This window comes from Oncorhynchus mykiss, chromosome 22, assembly GCF_057628025.1.
Source record: "Oncorhynchus mykiss isolate SJ-2025 chromosome 22, ASM5762802v1, whole genome shotgun sequence".
Classification (NCBI taxonomy): Eukaryota; Metazoa; Chordata; class Actinopteri; order Salmoniformes; family Salmonidae; genus Oncorhynchus; species Oncorhynchus mykiss.
This window is the reverse complement of record NC_143043.1, coordinates 29,868,672-29,889,946: the sequence shown is the minus strand read 5'-3', so window position 1 is coordinate 29,889,946 and position 21,275 is coordinate 29,868,672. Positions and strand designations below refer to the sequence as shown.

Genomic DNA, 21,275 nt, shown 5'->3' with positions numbered 1-21,275 from the left:
TGTTTATAGACCACTATTGGCTGGCTAGTTTATAGACCAGTTTTGGCTGGCTAGTTTTTAGACCAGTTTTGGCTGGCTTTTTTATTTGTTTACCTTGTCTAGTCTCATTCTGAGACCTATGGAAGATAACTTGTATAACAGAAATCTCCTCTGTCTGTCTCTCTGCAGATAAACAGGTATTTTGGGAGCTATCAAACACACTAGCTCAAAGTGCTGGCACGGCACTGCATGTATTCACTAATGCCTTTTAGTTTAGCGATTTCATGGTGTTTCTCACAGGGAAGGAGATTGATTTCAGGATATGGATGGAGGGCGGGTGGGGAAGAGGGAGATTTAGGTAGAGGGATAGGGGGCTTTGAGGGAAAGGGAAGCGTTCGTGCTAAAATCTTGCTGACACGGTCCAATATGTAATTACATTTCTGGGGCTGCATGGTTGGGGTGCTGACAAAGAGAATGTATTCATATTAAGAACAGATATTTTCCTTCTTTGTTCCTCTACTACCCCCAGGCCAGGATTCTTCTCTGTAGTGTGTTTTAAAGTAAAGTCTTCCTTTCTGTTACCTCTCAACCGTCACTATCTCAAATGAAATTGTATTCGTTGCATGCTTCGTAAACAACAGGTTCAGACTAACAGTGAAATGCATAGACAAAAGACAGTATTGAAAAATAAGAACACGTGGAATAAGTTGAAAAATAATAACATGAGGAATAAGTTGAAAAATAATAGCACGTGGAATAAGTTGAAAAATAATAACATGAGGAATAAGTTGAAAAATAATAGCATGTGGAATAAGTTGAAAAATAATAACACAAGGAATAAGTTCAAAAAATAATAGCATGTGGAATAAGTTGAAAAATAATAACACGAGGAATAAATTGAAAAATAATAACATGAGGAATAAGTTGAAAAATAATAACACGAGGTATAAAAACACAATGAGTAATGATAACTTGGCTATATACACACACGGGGTACCAGTACCTAGTCGATATGCAGAGGTACAAGGTAATTGAGGTAAATATGGACATATAGGTAGGGATAAAGTGAATAGGCAACGGGATAGATCATATACAGTAACAGCAGCGTATGTGATGAGTCGAAAGAGATTAGTGCAAAATGGTCAATGCCGATATTCCGGGTAGCTATTGGTTAGCTATTTAACTAACTATTTAGCAGTCTTATGACTTGGGGGTAGAAGCTGTTCCAGACTTGGTACATCGGTACCACTTGCCATGCGACACCTCATCCCTCTCTTTCTGAAACTTCACCGTTTATCTGAGTGCATACATAAGTGAATTTGAGTGCAGAGTGACAGGGGAGGGGAGTAGTAGAGAATCGTTTGGAGCCCTATCCACTGGAGCCCTACCTGCTGGAGCCCTTCCCGCTGGAGCCCTACCTGCTGGAGCCCTTCCTGCTGGAGCCCTTCCTGCTGGAGCCCTTCCCGCTGGAGCCCTTCCCGCTGGAGCCCTTCCCGCTGGAGCCCTACCTGCTGGAGCCCTTCCTGCTGGAGCCCTACCTGCTGGTGCCCTTCCTGCTGGAGCCCTTCCTGCTGGAGCCCTACCTGCTGGAGCCCTTCCCGCTGGAGCCCTACCTGCTGGAGCCCTTCCTGCTGGAGCCCTACCTGCTGGAGCCCTTCCTGCTGGAGCCCTTCCTGCTGGAGCCCTACCTGCTGGAGCCCTTCCTGCTGGAGCCCTTCCCGCTGGAGCCCTATCCGCTGGAGCCCTATCCGCTGGAGCCCTTCCTGCTGGAGCCCTTCCCGCTGGAGCCCTATCCGCTGGAGCCCTTCCGGCTGGAGCCCTTACCTGCTGGAGCCCTTCCCGCTGGAGCCCTACCTGCTGGAGCCCTTCTTGCTGGAACCCTACCTGCTGGAGCCCTTCCCGCTGGAGCCTGGCGCTGGCACTCTGCATACCAACTACACACTGACACATACTGTATACCTGCAGCATTGTCACTCACTTTAGCATCAGCAGGCACATTCAGAGAGAAGGGAACAGCCTCATCTCTGCAACACTTTATATTACAAGTATGTTTTATAGGTTAAGTAAAAGGATTATGTAATTAGACTAGGTAATCTAATTTAAAACTCAAAAGGATGTAAAACTGTACCCTATAAGTACAGTTGTGTTTCATGCGTCTCTTAATTCCACCTCTACTCCCCATTAGTACTGAACGGAGGTCAGTAGTATTCTGTTGTTTACGGGTCATACTGTTGCTAGGTGCCGTTTGCTTGAGTCACAGTAACAGTAGCTCATACTGTCATACAGTAAACTCAGCGAGCCCTGTGTAATCATAGCCGGTATTTCACTGGCACACGTAATAGGCTAATATTTCACTATCCTGGGTAAATGACTCCCATGGACTGTAGCCTATTACTGTTGCTTATTAGGCTTCTGTTTCTCCTTCACTCACTTTCACGTCTCCCTGACATTTTCCTGGTTCAATCTGACATTTGACCCCAGCCAGGGGGTCACTACCGTGACGATAGTGACGTGATGGGGGTGCATTTATAAAGTGTTGAGTGGGGTATGTGAGGGTGTACCTTGTGGACATACTGTACAGATTAATAGGCTTTGTGAGAGACAGAGAGAGAGACAGATAAACTCCAATATCTATTGGGTGAAATGCCACAGTGTTCCAACACAGTAGCAAGATTTGTTACCTGTTTTCACAATAAAAAGGGCAACAAATGAAGAACAAGCACCATTATAAATACAACCCATATTTATGTTTATTTATTTTCCCTTTTGTACTTGAACTATTTGCACATCGTTACAACACTGTATACAGTATAGCCATAACATGACATTTGAAATGTCTCTATTCCTTTGGAACTTTTGTGAGTGTAATGTTTACTGTTCGTTTTTTATTCACTTTTGTTAATTATCTATTTCACTTGCTTTGGCATGTAAACATCTGTTTCCCATGCCAATAAAGCCCTTTGAATTGAATATAATTTAAATTGACAGAGAGCGAGACAGACAGAGAGAGAGAGAAAGAGAGAGACAGAGAGAGGGAGACAGAGAGAGAGAGAGGATACCAATTAGGATCTGGGTAAAAATACTTGAATCAATCATGGAGCCAATTGCCCTTTATGGTTTTGAGGTCTGGGGTCCGCTCACCAACCAAGACTTCACAAAATGGGACAAACACCAAATTGTGCATGCAGAAATCTGCAAAAACATCCTCCGTGTACAACGTAGAACACCAAATAATGCAGAATTAGGCCGATACCCACTAATTATCAAAATCCAGAAAAGAGCCGTTAAATTCTACAACCACCTAAAAGGAAGCGAATCCCAAACCTTCCATAACAAAGCCATCACCTACAGAGAGATGAACCTGGAGAAGAGTCCCCTAAGCAAGCTGGTCCTGGGGCTCTGTTCACAAACGGACCCCACAGAGCCCCAGGACAGCAGCACAATTAGACCCAACCAAATCATGAGAAAACAAAAAGATAATAACTTGACACATTGGAAAGAATTAACAAAAAAACAGAGCAAACTAGAATGCTATTTGGCCCCAAACAGAGAGTATATAGTGGCAGAATACCTGACCACTGTGACTGACCCAAACTTAAGGAAAGCTTTGACTGTGTACAGACTTAGTGAGCATAGCCTTGCTATTGAGAAAGGCCGAGAAAGGCCGCCGTAGACAGACATGGCTCACTGCCCACAAAATGAGGTGGAAACTGAGCTGCACTTCCTAACCTCCTGCCCAATGTATTACTATATTAGAGAGACATATTTCCCTCAGATTACACAGATCCACGAAGAATTTGAAAACAAATCCAATTTTGATAAACTCCCATATCTACTGGGTGAAATTCCACAGTGTGCCATCACAGCAGCAAGATTTGTGACCTGTTGCCACAAGAAAAGGGCAACCAGTGAAGAACAAACACCATTGTAAATACAACCCATATTTATGCTTATTTATTTTCCCTTGTGTACTTTAACCATTTGTACATTGTTACAACACTATATATATACAGTATATATATATATATATATATAATATGACATTTGCAATGTCTTTATTGTTTTGAAACTTCTGTATGTGTAATGTTTACTGTTAATGTTTATTGTTTATTTCACTTTTGTATATTATCTACCTCACTTGCTTTGGCAATGTTAACACATGTTTCCCATGCCAATAAAGCCCCTTGAATTGGAGGGAGGGAGAGAGGGAGAGAGGGAGAGAGAGAGAGAGAGAGAGAGAGAGAGAGAGAGAGAGAGAGAGAGAGAGAGAGAGATTTTGTAGATATGGAACACAGCAAGGACATTTGGGGAGGAAGGCATGCAAGATGTGATCTAATGCAGTTCCATGTCTTTTTTTATTTTCTCTGAAATAATGAAGGTGTGTGTCTCTGTTGATCCATCTCTCCCTGCAGACAAGCATCGTTAGCCAGCTGCTGAAGCACAGAGCAGACCCAACTCTCCTGAACTGCAACCAAGACAAGCCCTCAGGTATAACACACTGACATACACACTCAATTTAAGCATGTGGTATTGAAACAAATAAATGTATTTTGATTGGTCCAGTTGAGCTGTGTCTGCCTAGCCTACTGTTCTAGTGATCACTCTGATAAAACCGAACCAACACACACAATCTAACCAATTCATTTCCACGTGTGTGTGTGTGTGTGTGTGTGTGTGTGTGTGTGTGTGTGTGTATGTGTATGTGTGTGTGTGTGGAGGTGGAGGTGGAGGTTATACAGTGCGTTTGGATTCAGACCCCTTGACTTTTTCCACGTTTTGTTATGTTAAGGCCTTACTCTAAAATGGATTAGATTGTTTTTGTTCCTCATCAATCTACACAAAATATCCCAAAATGACAAAGCAAAAGCAGGTTTAGAAATGTTTGATAATTTCTTAAAAACCTGAAATATGACATTTACACAAGTATTCAGACCCTTAACTCAGTACTTTGTTGAAGCACCTTTGGCATTGATTACAGCCTCGATTCTTCTTGGGTATGACGCTACAAGCTTGGCACACATGTACAGTATTTGGGGAGTTTCTCCCATTCTTCTCTCTAGATCCTCTCAAGCTCTGTCAGATTGGATGGGGACCGTCACTTCACAGCTATTATTTAGGTCTCTCCAGAGATGTTTGAGCTCAAGCTCAAGTCTGGGCTCTGGCTGGGCCACTCAATGACATTTACGGACTTGTCCCGAAGCCACTTCTGCATTGTCTTGGCTGAGTGCTTAGGGTAGTTGTCCTGTTGGAGGGTGAGTCTTCGCCCCAGTCTGAGGTCCTGAGTGCTCTGGGGCAGGTTTTCATCAAAGATATCTCTGTACTTTGCTCCGTTCGTCTTTGCCTCGATCTTGACTAGTCTCCCAGTCCCTGCCGCTGAAAAACCACATCATGATGCTGCTGGTGGGATGCTGCAGAGATGGTTGTCCTTCTGGAAGGTTCTCCCATCTCCACAGAGGAACTCTGGAGCTCTGTCAGAGTGGCCATCGGGTTCTTGGTTCCCTTCTCCCTGATTGCTCAGTTTGGCCGGGCAATTAGCTCTAGCTCATTTAAGAATGATGGAGGCCACTGTGTTCTTTGGGACCTTTAAAGCTACAGAAATATTTTGGTACCCTTCCCGAGATTTGTACCTTAACACAATCCTATCTCGAAACTCTATGGACAATTTCTTTGATCTCATGGCTTGGTTATGCTCTGACGTTCACTGTCAACTGTGGGACCTTATATGGACAGGTGTGTGCCTTTCCAAATGATGTCCAATCATTTGAATTTAGCACAGGTGGAGTCCAATCAAGTTTTAGAAACATCTCAAGGATGGTCAATGGAAACAGGATGCACCTGAGTTTAATTTTGAGTCTCATAGCAAAGTGTCTCAATACTTATGTAAATAAGGTATTTATGTTTTGATTTTTAATAAATGTGCAAACATGTCTAAAAACTTGTTTTCGCTTTGTCATTATGGGGTATTGTGTGTAGATTGCTGAGAAAAAAAATATTTGTATCAATTTTAGAATAAGACTGTAACGTACCAAAATGTGGTAAAAGTCAAGGGGTCTGAATAATTTCTGAAGATGCTGTATGTTACTGCTCCATGAGGACAAGCTCATCCATTAACAAAACATACAATTAACACTTCATACTCTACCTGAATCTTTCTCTGGACACACAAACACGCACACACACTGAGAGAATAGAATGGAAGTGTTCAGAATTCATCATCAGAACTAATTTGATTCATTCCATAATGTGTATGAAGGTAGAATATCATTACTCAAGTGCATTATCTGTCATTTATGTATAGAAGCAGAAGAGACTATCAAAGTATGACCACACTAACATGATTCCTTCTCAATTAATCTTAGTGTGTGTGTATGCAGGAGTGTGTATGCAGGAGTGTGTGTGTGTGTGAGGAGTTGAGAGACTGTTGCTCCTTGTCGCTGTTTGCGATAACACATATAACACACAATAGAGCTCATGTAGGTTCTATTTTCTCTGTCTACAGAGATGTATCTATTAACAGACACTCTCCTGCTGATACTGATGTTATGTCTTACCTGTCTATAGCCCTGGGCTCCCTAGCTGAACAACACATATAAAACTCCTCAGGGAAAGGAGACTTTGTTCTTTGAGCAGCTATGGACTAGGTCTGTGACGATACCATTATCGCAATCATTTTATATGGCAAAAAAGAAAACACGAAGCAGACCAAACTCAAAAACCTGCTGGACATAAAATATTGTGTGCTTGGAATATAAATGAATGATGTTTGTTTCCAACATTAGGGCTATTTTCCTGAAGAAGTGAAATCCGCTTGATGTTCTGTTTCCTTGCCACCACGATACTAACGTGCATCGCAATACTGGTATCATTCCAGTCCTACTATGGGCAACATTCTACAAGAGCTGCTTCTTAGCAACCAAATGTGTTAGCAGAAATGCCACAGCAATGTTGAAATGCAATGTCTTTGAAACCCCCAGAGAATGGCTGATGAAACTTTGCGATTGTAGTGTGTAATGTAAAGACTGTCTCAAGCATTGAACATCAGTGGACCTCAATTATGGAAGCAGAGGAGAGAGACTCATGTTCTCCATACCAACCTCCCCATCATAGTGTGAGATACTTTAGGCCTATTGCGGCCCCCTCCTTTCTCCATCCCATCCCCTGGTGTAATCACAACACAGACTCTCTAGCAGTAATCTATAGTCCATTCTAACATGTAGGCTTAACTCAGGGATAGATGTGACAACACAGGGAGACAGAGAGAATCACATATTTCTCACTTAAAGCCCCCCCCCCCCCCCCCCCCCGCAACGTGTGTGTGTGTGTGTGTGCGTGCGTGCGTGCGAGTGAGAGGGCGAGAGCGAGAGGGGGGAGATATGGGTGTCTAGGGGGTTGTCACTCTCTATGAAATAAAAGACGAGATATACAGTAGCCGTACTCCTCCCCTGTGCCCTTTTAGACCTCATTAAAGACTGAGGGTATCTTAACTCCCCCTGTCTCTGAAGCTCAGATGGATAGGTCCTCCATGGGCTTTGCACTCTGCACAGGCACATCCATATGGATGTGGGGTGGGGTCAGTGGGTTAGGACAAGGCCCTTAGTGAATTAGCCTAGAATGATTCAGAGCTTTAGATGGTACGTCTATATTACTTGTCGTTAATGTTAAGCTTATTGATCTTGGAGGACATTTTATGTGTCTCGTTGACTGGCTGGTGTTCAAAGTCAATGTCTACGCAACATTCCACATGTTTGCAAGCTATATATGATTGAAAGTACTGAAAGTAACCATCAGTGACGTAACTGTCTTTTGACCACTATAGTTAAAGTGATGCTCCAGAGATGTTGTATCATTTCAACCGGCCATTTTGAAAGTAGTGTTCACCAGCCAAAACGAGTCCCTGGTAATTCTGTACTGCGTCATCCATTGCTTACGATATGTTACCTTTTTTTGGTGCAATTTGTATGAAATGTCACAAATTCAAATTTGTACAATATGTTATGAATTTGTAAGTTCTTATTTTAAGATCCCGACTGCTTCTTTAAGCAAGTTTAAATACCATAAACCTCTGATGTGCCTTATTGCTGTTATAAACTGATTACCAACATTAATTGAACAGGAAACAAGTATTTTTGCGTCATACGTGTGGTATATTGTTGTCTGATATACATGGCTACAATGTTTCAGCCAATTAGCATATAGGACCCAAACTACCCGGTTTATAATGCTTACCAACTAATACATCTGTAACAGTCAAACAGAGAGGTGAAAACAGTCTCTCATTGTTAACCCTTAGTGGTTACTCTCTTAAATTAATCCCCTTTGCTCTCTGTCCTGGTTCCAGGCATAGCAGCATCTGACCCCATCATGGCTATGCTGCTGAGAGCAGAGGAATGCTGGGTAGAGAGACTGAAGGACCCCTCTGTCCCCCCGCCACCTTCAGATGAGCGCTACGATGGAGGCGCACATGATCACACCATCCTCGTCAAGAACCTGTGAGTTTTTATCAACTCATCAAATTATCAAATTATAGTTCAAGTGTGTTTCGATATCAGTATTGAAAAGCAAATGATACCCGTAGTAATCCTATTACCCCCACCCCTACCCTGTAGAACCCCCCTGTCCATGTCCCTCTCTAAGAGGGACAGTCTGTTGGAGAGGTGTGCCATGTTCAGTGAGGTGGGAGGGGGGCTGAGCAGACAACCCTCACTGGACAACGGTCTGGACGGACCTACAGGACCCTACAGCAAACTGGAGCAGGCCAGTACAATCAATATCTGCACTACATCTAAGTGTACACTCAATATGTGCACTACTGCTATATACTTCACATCTCTACTACAGAAAAGTTTACATGTACAGTATGAAAAAGTGTGCACATGCACCAAATCCATGTGGGATTGCTATGGTAACCTTTGCGGTGTTGTGTTGCAGGTGAAGCTGATGCCTCCGGCGCCTAATGATGACCTGGCGTCTCTCAGTGAACTCACAAACAGCAGCCTGCTCTACGAGATGCAGAAACGCTTTGGCAATGACCAGATTTATGTAGGTAGAACATACACACAAACATGCACACAAACATACACACACACAAACACGCACACGCACACACACACACACACACACACACACACACACACACACACACACACACACACACACACACACACACACACACACACACACACACACACACACACACACACACACACACACACACACACACACACACACACACACACACACTCATTCACACATGGACACACTGACATACAATTAGAGTGATGTATGAGATGTCAGCTTGGACAATGGGCAGTCTTTCCCCTTGACTCTGCCCAGATTCAGAGCTGGGGAGGTGAACCAGCACCCTCCAGCCCAGCAGGCCAGTGACAGAGATGGGTGTTTTTGGCAATGGCTGGGACAGGGGAGGGAGTCCTGTTTTTGGTCTCTCTGTTGCCAGGCCAGGCAATGGTAACTGTGCTAGTGTGAGTTGTAGGGGTGGTACGTTCTTTGAGTCAGTCTTCCAACCCCCTCTCAGCTCTCTGTTCTGGGATAGTGGCTGTTGTGTGATGGATTTGTGTGAGCTCTGGCCAGGGCCTGGTGTCTGGAAGGTGGCCCAGGAGACTCACTGTCTGCTGCCCAGGGACTTTGAGCCATGGCTGGGGGGATGAATATACAGTAACTACTAAGAGCCACATGTACATGCACGGATACACAGACACCCACATTAATGCACAAATTCACAAAGACACACACATACACAAAATAGACATTTCCTATGTTGGAGAATCAATGCTGGTTTGGTTCGATGGAAGAAATCCATGACTGCATTTATAAGAAATACTGTACACCCCTTTTCCTTTCGGCTTCTGGTCATCTTAACCACCTCTCATTGTCCCAATCTCCCGAGTCTATTGTCTGGTCTATAGCTCAGCATGAGAGACTGTGCTGTTTAAAGACAGGAGCCAGATCAATGTGGAACAGCCTGGTTATTCTCATCACTGTGTGTGAAGAGGCTTCAATAGCCTGTTGTTTCTGAACTACAGATGGAGGAGAGACTGGCTGGTTAGATATGGAGGGGAGGTAAAGAGAGGAGTAGGTAGATTGAGAGAGGACAGAGAAGAGGGGGATAGAATGAGATGAGGAGAAGGGAAAGAAAGAGATGATGGGAAAAGATAAGGATATTGGGCGAGGAGGAGGAGGAGGAAGAAGAGGAGGAAGAGAGGATGGAGAGAGGAGGCGGATGAGAGAGGAGCATGAGGTGGAGGAGGGAGAGAGAGAGGAAACCATGGAGAGAGGGAAGAGATGTAGGAGAGGGAGGACAAAGCCATTGTAATGTTCCATATGCTCCCCAGCAGGGTGGTCAGAGACTGGGACTTTGATGACTGGGCTCCAGCCTGCTGCTTTGTGCTGGGATGGAGGGATGGTACACAGCCAAGCCCAGGGACTGGAGAGGGTTGTGGGAGGGATGGATGACAGTTGGGAGGATTTGATGGTGGTTGTGAGGGAGTGGAATTTCAGTTTGTTCTTGATGCTACTATACGATATTGAGAGCATGTGATTAAGTGTAAGGGTCACAGTTAACTTGCTTTGCGTTAAAGTTACCCTCTGACACAGATCTAGAATAATCTAATCCTGACATTAGGGGTTAAAATACAAAACTGACCTTAGAACAGTGTGTGTGGGTAACTTTGAAACTCATTAACCTTCAGCCCAGGCATGAGGATAGGCAAAGCGGCATGTTAGCGTTTTAGTGATAACACGTCCTATCCAACCCCAGCAGGGCACTCCTAGGGTACAGAGGGTTAGCGTTTAGCAATTAGCCAACCTCAGGGTATTGGTGTGGGAGGTAGGGCTAGCAGCTTGTAACTGTACAGTAGTAGCTGTAAGGGTTAGGGTTTACTGTATGTCTCAGTCAGAGGAAGGGATTTTGGCAGTTAGTAGCCTATCTAAATAGCCTCAGGGTCTGTGCGTTGGAAGAAGGAATAGCTATTGAAATAGAATAAGAATACCTCTCTATCTCCATGCAGTTTTTGCTATTTCTGTTTATTCAAAGGGGTTTTGGTGGTAATGTTTTTTAAGTGATTTGCAGCGTTAGTTGCCGTTAAATGCCAAGTTGATTACATGTTGCATAGATTTTTTTTCAAACGTTGACAGGGTCTCATGTCCGAGCAGACCGCTATTTGGCAACATATTCTATTCATATGTCTCAGCCATATCTCGTGAACCCCTGAAGCTCATTACAGTAATATTGTTGACTATGTTTTAGTAATTTTAGTTATCATTAGAAAAACCTTTCTTACCTCTATCACACTTCCTTGTTCGCCAAGGAGTACGCATGCCCCAGGAGCGTGTATTTGGGAATGAGCATATCCAACGCTGTGGCAGCGTGGGAGAATACTTTTGTGAAGAGTTTTGTTATTCTGATAATGGTGTTTGTTGTCATGTTTGCCATAGCATTAGTGCTGACACAGGCCTCTCCCATCCCTCGTTGTGTTTGGGGAAGGGATTTAGTTAGTGCTAAGTTGACCTTCAGGCTCCATGAAAGGGATGGGGCTTTGTGCTTCAACAATTAAGGCTCTAATTATGGCTCTATGTGAACTTCTGTGTTTACCCCAGGAGTTTAGTGGCTGGTAGTTTGACCATGCTTCAGGTCAAGACAAGATGCCTCAACGCCAATAGATCAGGATGAGATGTATACCCCTGATATTACAGTATTTCAACTGTAATAATCCATTATTTTATTAACGAGATGCATTTCACTCACTGTATGTCTCTTTGGTTAAAGAAGTAATGCACGTCATTTTTTTCAGACCTACATCGGGCACATTCTCCTCCTGGTCAATCCTAACAAAGAGCTCCCCATTTACTCTTCACTGGTGAGTACACACTATACAGTAACCAACAAGATCTCATAGTGTCCCTTCAACATTTGGCATACAGTGCCTTGCAAATGTATTCATCCCCCTTGGCCTTTTTCTATTTTGTTGCATTACAACCTGTAATTTAAATAGATTTGTATTTGGATTTCATGTAATGGACATACACAAAATAGTCCAAATTGGTGAAGTGAAATGTAAAAAATAACTTGTTTCAAAAAATTACAAAAAATGCCTTGCGTATGTATTCAACCTCGTTGCTATGAATTCCCTAAATAAGATCTGCTGCAACCAATTACCTTCAGAAGTCACATAAGTAGTTACATAAGTCTTCCTGTGTGCAATATAGGTGTCACATGATCTCAGTATACACCTGTTCTGAAAGGCCCCAGAGTCTGTAACAACAGTAAGCAAGGGGCACAACCAAGCAAGTGGCAACATGAAGACCAAGGAGATCTCCAAACAGGTCAGGGACAAAGTTCTGGAGAAGTACAGATCAGGGTTGGGTTGTAAAAAATATGTCAGAAACTTTGAACATCCCACAGAGCACCATTAAATCCATTATTCAAAAATGGAAAGAATATGGCACCACAACAAACCTGCCTAGAGAGGGCCACCCATCAAAACTCATGAACCAGGCAAGGAGGGCATTAATCAGAGAGGCAACAAAGAGACTGTCCATAGGACCACTTTAGGCCGTACACTCCACAGAGCTGGGCTTTACGGAAGAGTGGCCAGAAAAAAGCCATTGCTTAAAGAAAAAATAAGCAAACATGTTTGGTGTTCGCCAAAAGGCATGTGGGAGACTCCCCAAACATATAGAAGAAGGTACTCTGGTCAGATGAGACTAAAATTGAGCTTTTTGGCCTTCAAGGAAAATGTTGTGTCTGGCACAAACCCAACACTTCGCATCACCCCGAGAACACCATCCATGGGGGTGGCAGGACCATGCTGTGGGAATATCTTTCATCGGTCGGGACTGAGAAACTGGTCTGAATTGAAGGAATGATGGATGGCGCTAAATACAGGGACTTGAGGGAAACCTGTTTCAGTCTTCCAGAGATTTGAGACTGTGACAGAAGTTCACCTTCCAGCACGACAATGACCCTAAGCATACTGCTAAAGCAACACTCGAGTGGTTTAAGGGGAAACATTTAAATGTCTTGGAATGGCCTAGTCAAAGCCCAGACCAATTGAGAATCTGTGGTATGACTTAGATTGCTGTACACCAGCGGAACCCATCCAACTTGAAGATGGAGCAGTTTTGCCTTGAAGAATGGGCAAAAATCCCAGTGGCTAGATGTGCCAAGCTTATAGAGACATACCCCAAGAGACTTGCAGCTGTAACTGTTGCAAAAGGTGGCTCTACAAATTATTGACTTTGGGGGGGGTGAATAGTTATGCACACTCAAGTTTTCTGATTTTTTTTGTCTTATTTCTTGTTTGTTTCACAAGAAAACATATTTTTCCTCTTCAAAGTGGTAGGCATGTTGTGTAAATCAAATGATACAAACCAACAAAATAGGAAAAATGCCAAGGGGGATGAATACTTCCGCAAACCACTGTATTATGGATGAATGTCTATTTTTTATGTATTAATTCCGCATGGTTACAGGTTTAATTCCACGTGGTTACAGGGTTAGAATAGAAACAACTCAAAGGTTAACAGTTTAGGCATTCATTCCTAGTGGTTAAGGTTAGGGCGATGGTTTGGGGAGGGCACTGCAAATCAACTGACCTCATACCATTAAGTATCATCAAGTATTCTCAACATTTGCTGGAGCTTCGAAAAAAGGCCATAGCACAGTATGAGCAGTCAAAGCAGTGTGCTTCGGCTCCGAGCATCATGAGTTTGTGCCCAGTGCAGTGATTTTTAAAAAAGAATACAAAAAATTGTGCCTACGACATTATCAGGACCTTTTCAAACATCCAAAATGAACACCTGTTTCTAGTGGTTAGGCTGACACAAACACATACATTTTGTCTTTATTTTCCTCTAGCTAGGGTATATCTTTATGTTTTGTATTTGTATATACTCTATAATGTATCTTGTCAATATAACACAGAGAATATGTTAACAGTATGCGGTGTGTGTGTGTGTGTGTGTATTGAGTTTCCTGTTGTGTGTATAATGAGTTTATTATGAATGGATGAAATGGGCCTTGATGTGGTCCATTAATAATGTAGTGTCTTCCTGTCAGTGATATACAGTGGAGGGCTGACTCTGCACTATACACTAGCTAGGCCAGGGAGAGATCCTGTTCAGAAAAACACACACACACACACACACACTGTATATCTGCTGGGCCGTAGCCTAGACAGGCATTTATGTAATGCATACACATCTTACTGTATCAGACGTGCATTTACGTAACGCTGACAGAAACATGTCTATTTCAGTCTTAAAATAAAGTACACATGTAATCCCTCTTAGTTATTTCTGACACAGGTTTAACCTATAGTAGGCTATGTTTGCCGTACCTCACATGTGGTGTGTTTGCCATACCATGCCTTGTGTGTCTACAATAGCAATGACAGCTGAATAGTCACATCAGTGGGACAATCTGTGCTCACTGTCTGAAGAAATACAATATGACAAGATGACAATCATCACTCAGCCCACTGCCCTAATGGCAGCTGAGAGATGAAACGGGGGTTTAGGAGGTGTGTGTGTGGAGGGGGTGGGGTACCCCTAGCTTGGTTTCGGACAGCTGCCTGACTCCCCTGGCAGTTCCATCGCTCCCCCCATATCTGTACCTCAAATCTGGCAGAATTTAACACACACCCAAGCCTCGCACGCACACTCCACCTGAGAGAGTGAGAGAGACATATGTCACAACATGTGTGAGCTGCTGCTAACAGGCTGTTACCCTCTGATGTCTGTCTACCCCTTCCACCAAAAACAACCCCCTTCCTCTCCTCCCCTCCAATCCCACTCACATCTGCTCTGTGATGGGGCAGACGTTTGGGGTTGGGGACTGCCTGGGGCTTGATTGAGTCTGGCTTGAGAAAGGGATCAGAGGATGAGTTTGGTACTGTGGCAAGGGCTGGGCAGAGTGGTGTGATATTTGGAGCTGGGTTTTTGGGGCTTTCTGGACTGGGGAATGTTTGTTTAGAGGTTGGGTTTGTGGGGCTTGGCTTGGGTTGGGATAGGGAGCTTGTGGGCATTGTATGTAGTGTTTGATGTGTCTCAGGCTAGCACAGGAGTGGAGAGAAACCACGCTGTACTGTACATGATTAGTGCCACAGAAACCCTTGAAATATAATACACTAGGTGTGGGGGAGGATTTAATGGCTGTTATGTAAGGCTTCAGGGCAACATGTAGGTGTGCGTGTTCTCTGTATGGCAACCAAGTGACAGGGTGGCATATGTGTGTATTTTCTCTTTTTTCCATTGCCCATCCCCTCCTTCTCTGCTTTTCCTCTCTCTGTATGTATTTTACACAAACTCAAACTCCGCTGCTCTGTCCTTCAGATGTCCTCCAACAGTCAGACAAAGCTATCTCTGCTCCTGCTCCTGCCCCTCCCTTCCCTCTCTTCCTCCCTTTCTCCCACTCTTTCTCCATCCCTTTTCTCTCTCCCCCATCCTTCCCTGCTGTGTACAACCAATCTCACCATTGCGTCCATGCCTGTCTGATCTAAGTGGCATTCAGTCAGTCGGACACAGTCCAGCCCAGTGTCAGCATTCAGCTATTAGTCTGTTTGATGTTCTGCTAAATCAATGTGTTTAGTCAGTGGTACAGGCCGAGGCATGGCACACAATGTGTACTACTGTTTTACATTTCTACAGTGCAGCCTATGAGAATAGATACGCTTAACACTAGTAGACTAGCAGCATGAAACAGTCTTTGAAACACTGCCTTTTAAAACGCCACCTCAATACACTGAGTCAGACCGTTTCAACTAACCACTAATTGCTCTGTCTGTTTCTGACTGTTGGTTTACGTGGCCATAGTGCAGGACTGGTGAGTTGTAAGCCACACTTTGTCAGAGTGCTGTGTTCCGCACACACCAGAGGAGGCTGGTGGGAGGAGCTATAGGAGGACGGGCTCATTGTAATGGCTGGAATGGAACGGTATCAAACACAAACTTATGGAAACCACATATTTGACTGCGTTCCAGCCATTTCATTGAGCCCTTCCTCCTATAGCTCCTCCCACCAGTCTCCTCTGACACACACTTGTAAAAGTATACGCAGGTTAGATCTGTATAAGGATGAAACCAAGTGGTGTGTGCGTACATGCGTGCGGGTGTGTGCGTGCATGTCAGTGTGTCATGTAAGAATGGGCTGTAACTATTCACTCTATGTAACTGTTAAGGATTATGACACTTATGTTGTCTCTCTATCCCTCTTTCTCTGTCTCTCTCTCTCTCTCTGTCAGGTGAGTCAGTTGTATCTGAGTTCTTCAGGGCGTCTGTGCTCCTCTCTGCCTCCTCACATCTTCTCCTCAGCAGAGAGGGCCTACCACATGATGCTGCAGGAGCGACGCCCGCAATGCTTCATCCTCAGGTACACGCAAACACAAAAAGAGAAAAAACACACACACATTCAAATGGATGCACAAATGTGCGCACACACACATACACACACAAACACACACACTCACTAAACACATGCCAATATGGCCTCTGTGAGTATGCCAATATACATGCCAATATGGCCTCCCCCTCCCCCTCTTTGAAGAGTATCTTAAATCACCCCCCCCCCCCCCTTTGAAGAGATTCTTAAATCATTTTAACCCTCCCCCTCTTTGAAGAGTATCTTAAATCATTTCCCCCCCTCTTTGAAGAGTATCTTAAATCACCCCCCCCCCTCTTTGAAGAGTATCTTAAATCATTTCCCCCCCTCTTTGAAGAGTATCTTAAATCATTTCCCCCCCTCTTTGAAGAGTATCTTAAATCATTTCCCCCCCCTCTTTGAAGAGTATCTTAAATCACCCCCCCCCCCCCTTTGAAGAGTATCTTAAATCATTTTAACCCTCCCCCTCTTTGAAGAGTATCTTAAATCATTTTAACCCTCCCCCTCTTTGAAGAGTATCTTAAATCATTTCCCCCCTCTTTGAAGAGTATCTTAAATCATTTCCCCCCTCTTTGAAGAGTATCTTAAATCATTTCCCCCCCTCTTTGAAGAGTATCTTAAATCATTTCCCCCCCTCTTTGAAGAGTATCTTAAATCATTTCCCCCCCTCTTTGAAGAGTATCTTAAATCATTTCCCCCCCTCTTTGAAGAGTATCTTAAATCATTTCCCCCCCCTCTTTGAAGAGTATCTTAAATCATTTCCCCCCCTCTTTGAAGAGTATCTTAAATCATTTCCCCCCCTCTTTGAAGAGTATCTTAAATCATTTCCCCCCCTCTTTGAAGAGTATCTTAAATCATTTCCCCCCCCTCTTTGAAGAGTATCTTAAATCATTTCCCCCCCCTCTTTGAAGAGTATCTTAAATCATTTCCCCCCCTCTTTGAAGAGTATCTTAAATCATTTCCCCCCCTCTTTGAAGAGTATCTTAAATCATTTCCCCCCCTCTTTGAAGAGTATCTTAAATCATTTCCCCCCCTCTTTGAAGAGTATCTTAAATCATTTCCCCCCCTCTTTGAAGAGTATCTTAAATCATTTCCCCCCCTCTTTGAAGAGTATCTTAAATCATTTCCCCCCTCCCCCCATTTGAAGAGTATCTTAAATCATTTCCCCCCCTCTTTGAAGAGTAAATCATTTCCCCCCCTCTTTGAAGAGTATCTTAAATCATTTCCCCCCCTCTTTGAAGAGTATCTTAAATCATTTCCCCCCTCCCCCCTCCTCTGATGTGTATATTCAATCATTTTCCCCCATCCCCCTCCTCTTTTAAGAGTATCTTAAATCATTTCAACCCTCCCCCTCTTTGAAGAGTATCTTAAATCACCCCCCCCCCTCTTTGAAGAGTATCTTAAATCACCCCCCCCCCCTCTTTGAAGAGTATCTTAAATCATTTCCCCCCCCTCTTTGAAGAGTATCTTAAATCATTTCCCCCCCTCTTTGAAGAGTATCTTAAATCATTTCCCCCCCTCTTTGAAGAGTATCTTAAATCATTTCCCCCCCTCTTTGAAGAGTATCTTAAATCACCCCCCCCCCCTTTGAAGAGTATCTTAAATCATTTTAACCCTCCCCCTCTTTGAAGAGTATCTTAAATCATTTTAACCCTCCCCCTCTTTGAAGAGTATCTTAAATCATTTCCCCCCTCTTTGAAGAGTATCTTAAATCATTTCCCCCCCTCTTTGAAGAGTATCTTAAATCATTTCCCCCCCTCTTTGAAGAGTATCTTAAATCATTTCCCCCCCTCTTTGAAGAGTATCTTAAATCATTTCCCCCCCTCTTTGAAGAGTATCTTAAATCATTTCCCCCCCCTCTTTGAAGAGTATCTTAAATCATTTCCCCCCCCTCTTTGAAGAGTATCTTAAATCATTTCCCCCCCTCTTTGAAGAGTATCTTAAATCATTTCCCCCCCCCCTCTTTGAAGAGTATCTTAAATCATTTCCCCCCCTCTTTGAAGAGTATCTTAAATCATTTCCCCCCCTCTTTGAAGAGTATCTTAAATCATTTCCCCCCCTCTTTGAAGAGTATCTTAAATCATTTCCCCCCTCCCCCCATTTGAAGAGTATCTTAAATCATTTTCCCCCTCCCCCCTCTTTGAAGAGTATCTTAAATCATTTTCCCCCTCGCCCCTCTTTGAAGATTATCTTAAATCATTTTCACGCCCCCCTCTTTGAAGATTATCTTAAATCATTTTCACGCCCCTTAATTTTCACCCTCCCCCCTCTTTGAAGAGTATCTTAAATCATTTTCACGCCCCTTAATTTTCACCCTCCCCCCTCTTTGAAGAGTATCTTAAATCATTTTCACGCCCCTTAATTTTCACCCTCCCCCCTCTTTGAAGAGTATCTTAAATCATTTTCACGCCCCTTAATTTTCCCCCTCCCCCCATTTGAAGAGTATCTTAAATCATTTTCCCCCTCCCCCCTCTTTGAAGATTATCTTAAATAATTTTCACGCCCCCCCCCCCCTTTGAGGAGTTTCTTAAATAATTATAATTTTCACCCTCCCCCCTCTTTGAAGAGTATCTTAAATCATTTTCACGCCCCTTAATTTTCACCCTCCCCCCTCTTTGAAGAGTATCTTAAATCATTTTCACGCCCCTTAATTTTCACCCTCCCCCCTCTTTGAAGAGTATCTTAAATCATTTTCACGCCCCTTAATTTTCACCCTCCCCCCTCTTTGAAGAGTATCTTAAATCATTTTCACGCCCCTTAATTTTCCCCCTCCCCCCTCTTTGAAGATTATCTTAAATAATTTTCACGCCCCCCCCCCCCTTTGAGGAGTTTCTTAAATAATTATAATTTTCACCCTCCCCCCTCTTTGAAGATTATCTTAAATCATTTTCACGCCCCTTAATTTTCACCCTCCCCCCTCTTTGAAGATTATCTTAAATCATTTTCACGCCCCTTAATTTTCACCCTCCCCCCTCTTTGAAGAGTATCTTAAATCATTTTCACGCCCCTTAATTTTCACCCTCCCCCCTCTTTGAAGATTATCTTAAATCATTTTCACGCTGTTATGGTGCGTGAATGAGGACCCAAAAGCGAATTAACAAACAGAGTACTTTAATGACGAACATACGTGGGCTCAGATGGACAGGTAGATTCCGACAGGACAGGACAAGGTTGCAGCACACACGATGATAGTCTGGTTCAGGCATGAGACACACAAACAAACAAACAAGAATCCGACAAGGACAGGAGCAGAAACAGAGAGAGATATAGGGACCTAATCAGAGGGAAAAAGGGAACAGGTGGGGAACGGGGTGAATGGGTAATTAGGAGGAGACAAGGCACAGCTGGGGAAAAGAGGGGGAGAAAAGGTAACATAACAACGACCAGCAGAGGGAGACAGGGTGAAGGGAAAGGACAGAGACAAGACAACATGACAGTACCCCCCCACTCACCGAGCGCCTCCTGGCGCACTCGAGGAGGAAGCCTGGCGGCACCGGAGGAAATCATCGATCAGCGCACGGTCCAGCACGTCCCGAGAGGGAACCCAACTCCTCTCCTCAGGACCGTACCCCTCCCAATCTACTAGGTACTGATGACCACGGCCCCGAGGACGCATGTCCAAAATCCTACGGACCCTGTAGATGGGTGCGCCCTCGACAAGGATGGGGGGGGGGGGGGGAAGACGAGCGGGGGCGCGAAGAACGGGCTTGACACAGGAGACATGGAAGACCGGGTGGACGCGACGAAGATATCGCGGCAGAAGAAGTCGCACTGCGACAGGGTTAATGATTTGAGAAATACGGAACGGACCAATGAACCGCGGGGTCAACTTGCGAGAAGCGGTCTTAAGGGGAAGGTTCTGAGTGGAGAGCCAAACTCTCTGACCGCGACAATATCTAGGACTCTTAGTTCTACGCTTATTAGCCGCTCTCACAGTCTGCGCCCTATAACGGCAAAGTGCAGACCTGACCCTCTTCCAGGTGCGCTCGCAACGTTGGACAAAAGCCTGAGCGGAGGGGACGCTGGACTCGGCGAACTGAGATGAGAACAGCGGAGGCTGGTACCCGAGGCTACTCTGAAAAGGAGATAGCCCTGTCGCAGACGAAGGAAGCGAGTTGTGGGCGTATTCTGCCCAGGGGAGCTGTTCTGACCAAGACGCAGGGTTGCGAAAAGAAAGACTGCGTAAGATGCGACCAATAGTCTGATTGGCCCGTTCTGCTTGACCGTTAGACTGGGGGTGAAAGCCGGAAGAGAGACTGACGGAAGCCCCAATCAAACGGCAAAACTCCCTCCAAAATTGAGACGTGAATTGCGGACCTCTGTCCGAAACGACGTCTGACGGAAGGCCATGAATTCTGAAAACATTCTCGATGATGATTTGTGCCGTCTCTTTAGCAGAAGGAAGCTTAGCAAGGGGAATGAAATGAGCCGCCTTAGAGAACCTATCGACAACCGTAAGAATAACAGTCTTCCCCGCTGACGAAGGCAGTCCGGTGACAAAATCTAAGGCGATGTGAGACCACGGTCGAGAGGGAATAGGAAGCGGCCTGAGACGGCCGGCAGGAGGAGAGTTACCGGACTTAGTCTGCGCGCAGACCGAACAAGCAGCCACGAAACGACGCGTGTCATGCTCCCTGGTGGGCCACCAGAAACGCTGGCGAATGGAAGCAAGCGTACCCCGAACGCCAGGGTGGCCGGCTAACTTGGCAGAGTGAGCCCACTGAAGAACGGCCAGACGAGTAGGAACGGGAACGAAAAGAAGGTTCCTAGGACAAGCGCGCGGCGACGGAGTTTGAGTGAGTGCTTGCTTTACCTGCCTCTCAATTCCCCAGACAGTCAACCCGACAACACGCCCCTCAGGGAGAATCCCCTCGGGGTCAGTGGAGGCTACTGAAGAACTGAAG

The 21,275-nt window shown here is 44.5% G+C and overlaps 1 protein-coding gene across 8 annotated transcripts in view; it reads left to right on the top strand.

Annotated features, from left to right (window-relative positions):
* The window catches only part of LOC110502073 (unconventional myosin-XVI), a 236,116-nt gene that overhangs the window by 116,790 nt on the left and 98,051 nt on the right, over nucleotides 1-21,275 (top strand). For 7 of the 8 annotated variants that reach the window (XM_036958970.2, XM_036958966.2, XM_036958972.2 and 4 more), the window contains exons 8-13: nucleotides 4,392-4,467; nucleotides 8,318-8,468; nucleotides 8,586-8,733; nucleotides 8,908-9,018; nucleotides 11,787-11,852; nucleotides 16,235-16,362. In XM_036958970.2, coding sequence (XP_036814865.1) covers nucleotides 4,392-4,467; nucleotides 8,318-8,468; nucleotides 8,586-8,733; nucleotides 8,908-9,018; nucleotides 11,787-11,852; nucleotides 16,235-16,362 — 680 coding nt within the window. Of the gene's footprint in view, nucleotides 1-4,391; nucleotides 4,468-8,317; nucleotides 8,469-8,585; nucleotides 8,734-8,907; nucleotides 9,019-11,786; nucleotides 11,853-16,234; nucleotides 16,363-21,275 lie in introns of those variants that run through there. The other variant, XM_090215803.1, reaches the window with a different exon arrangement.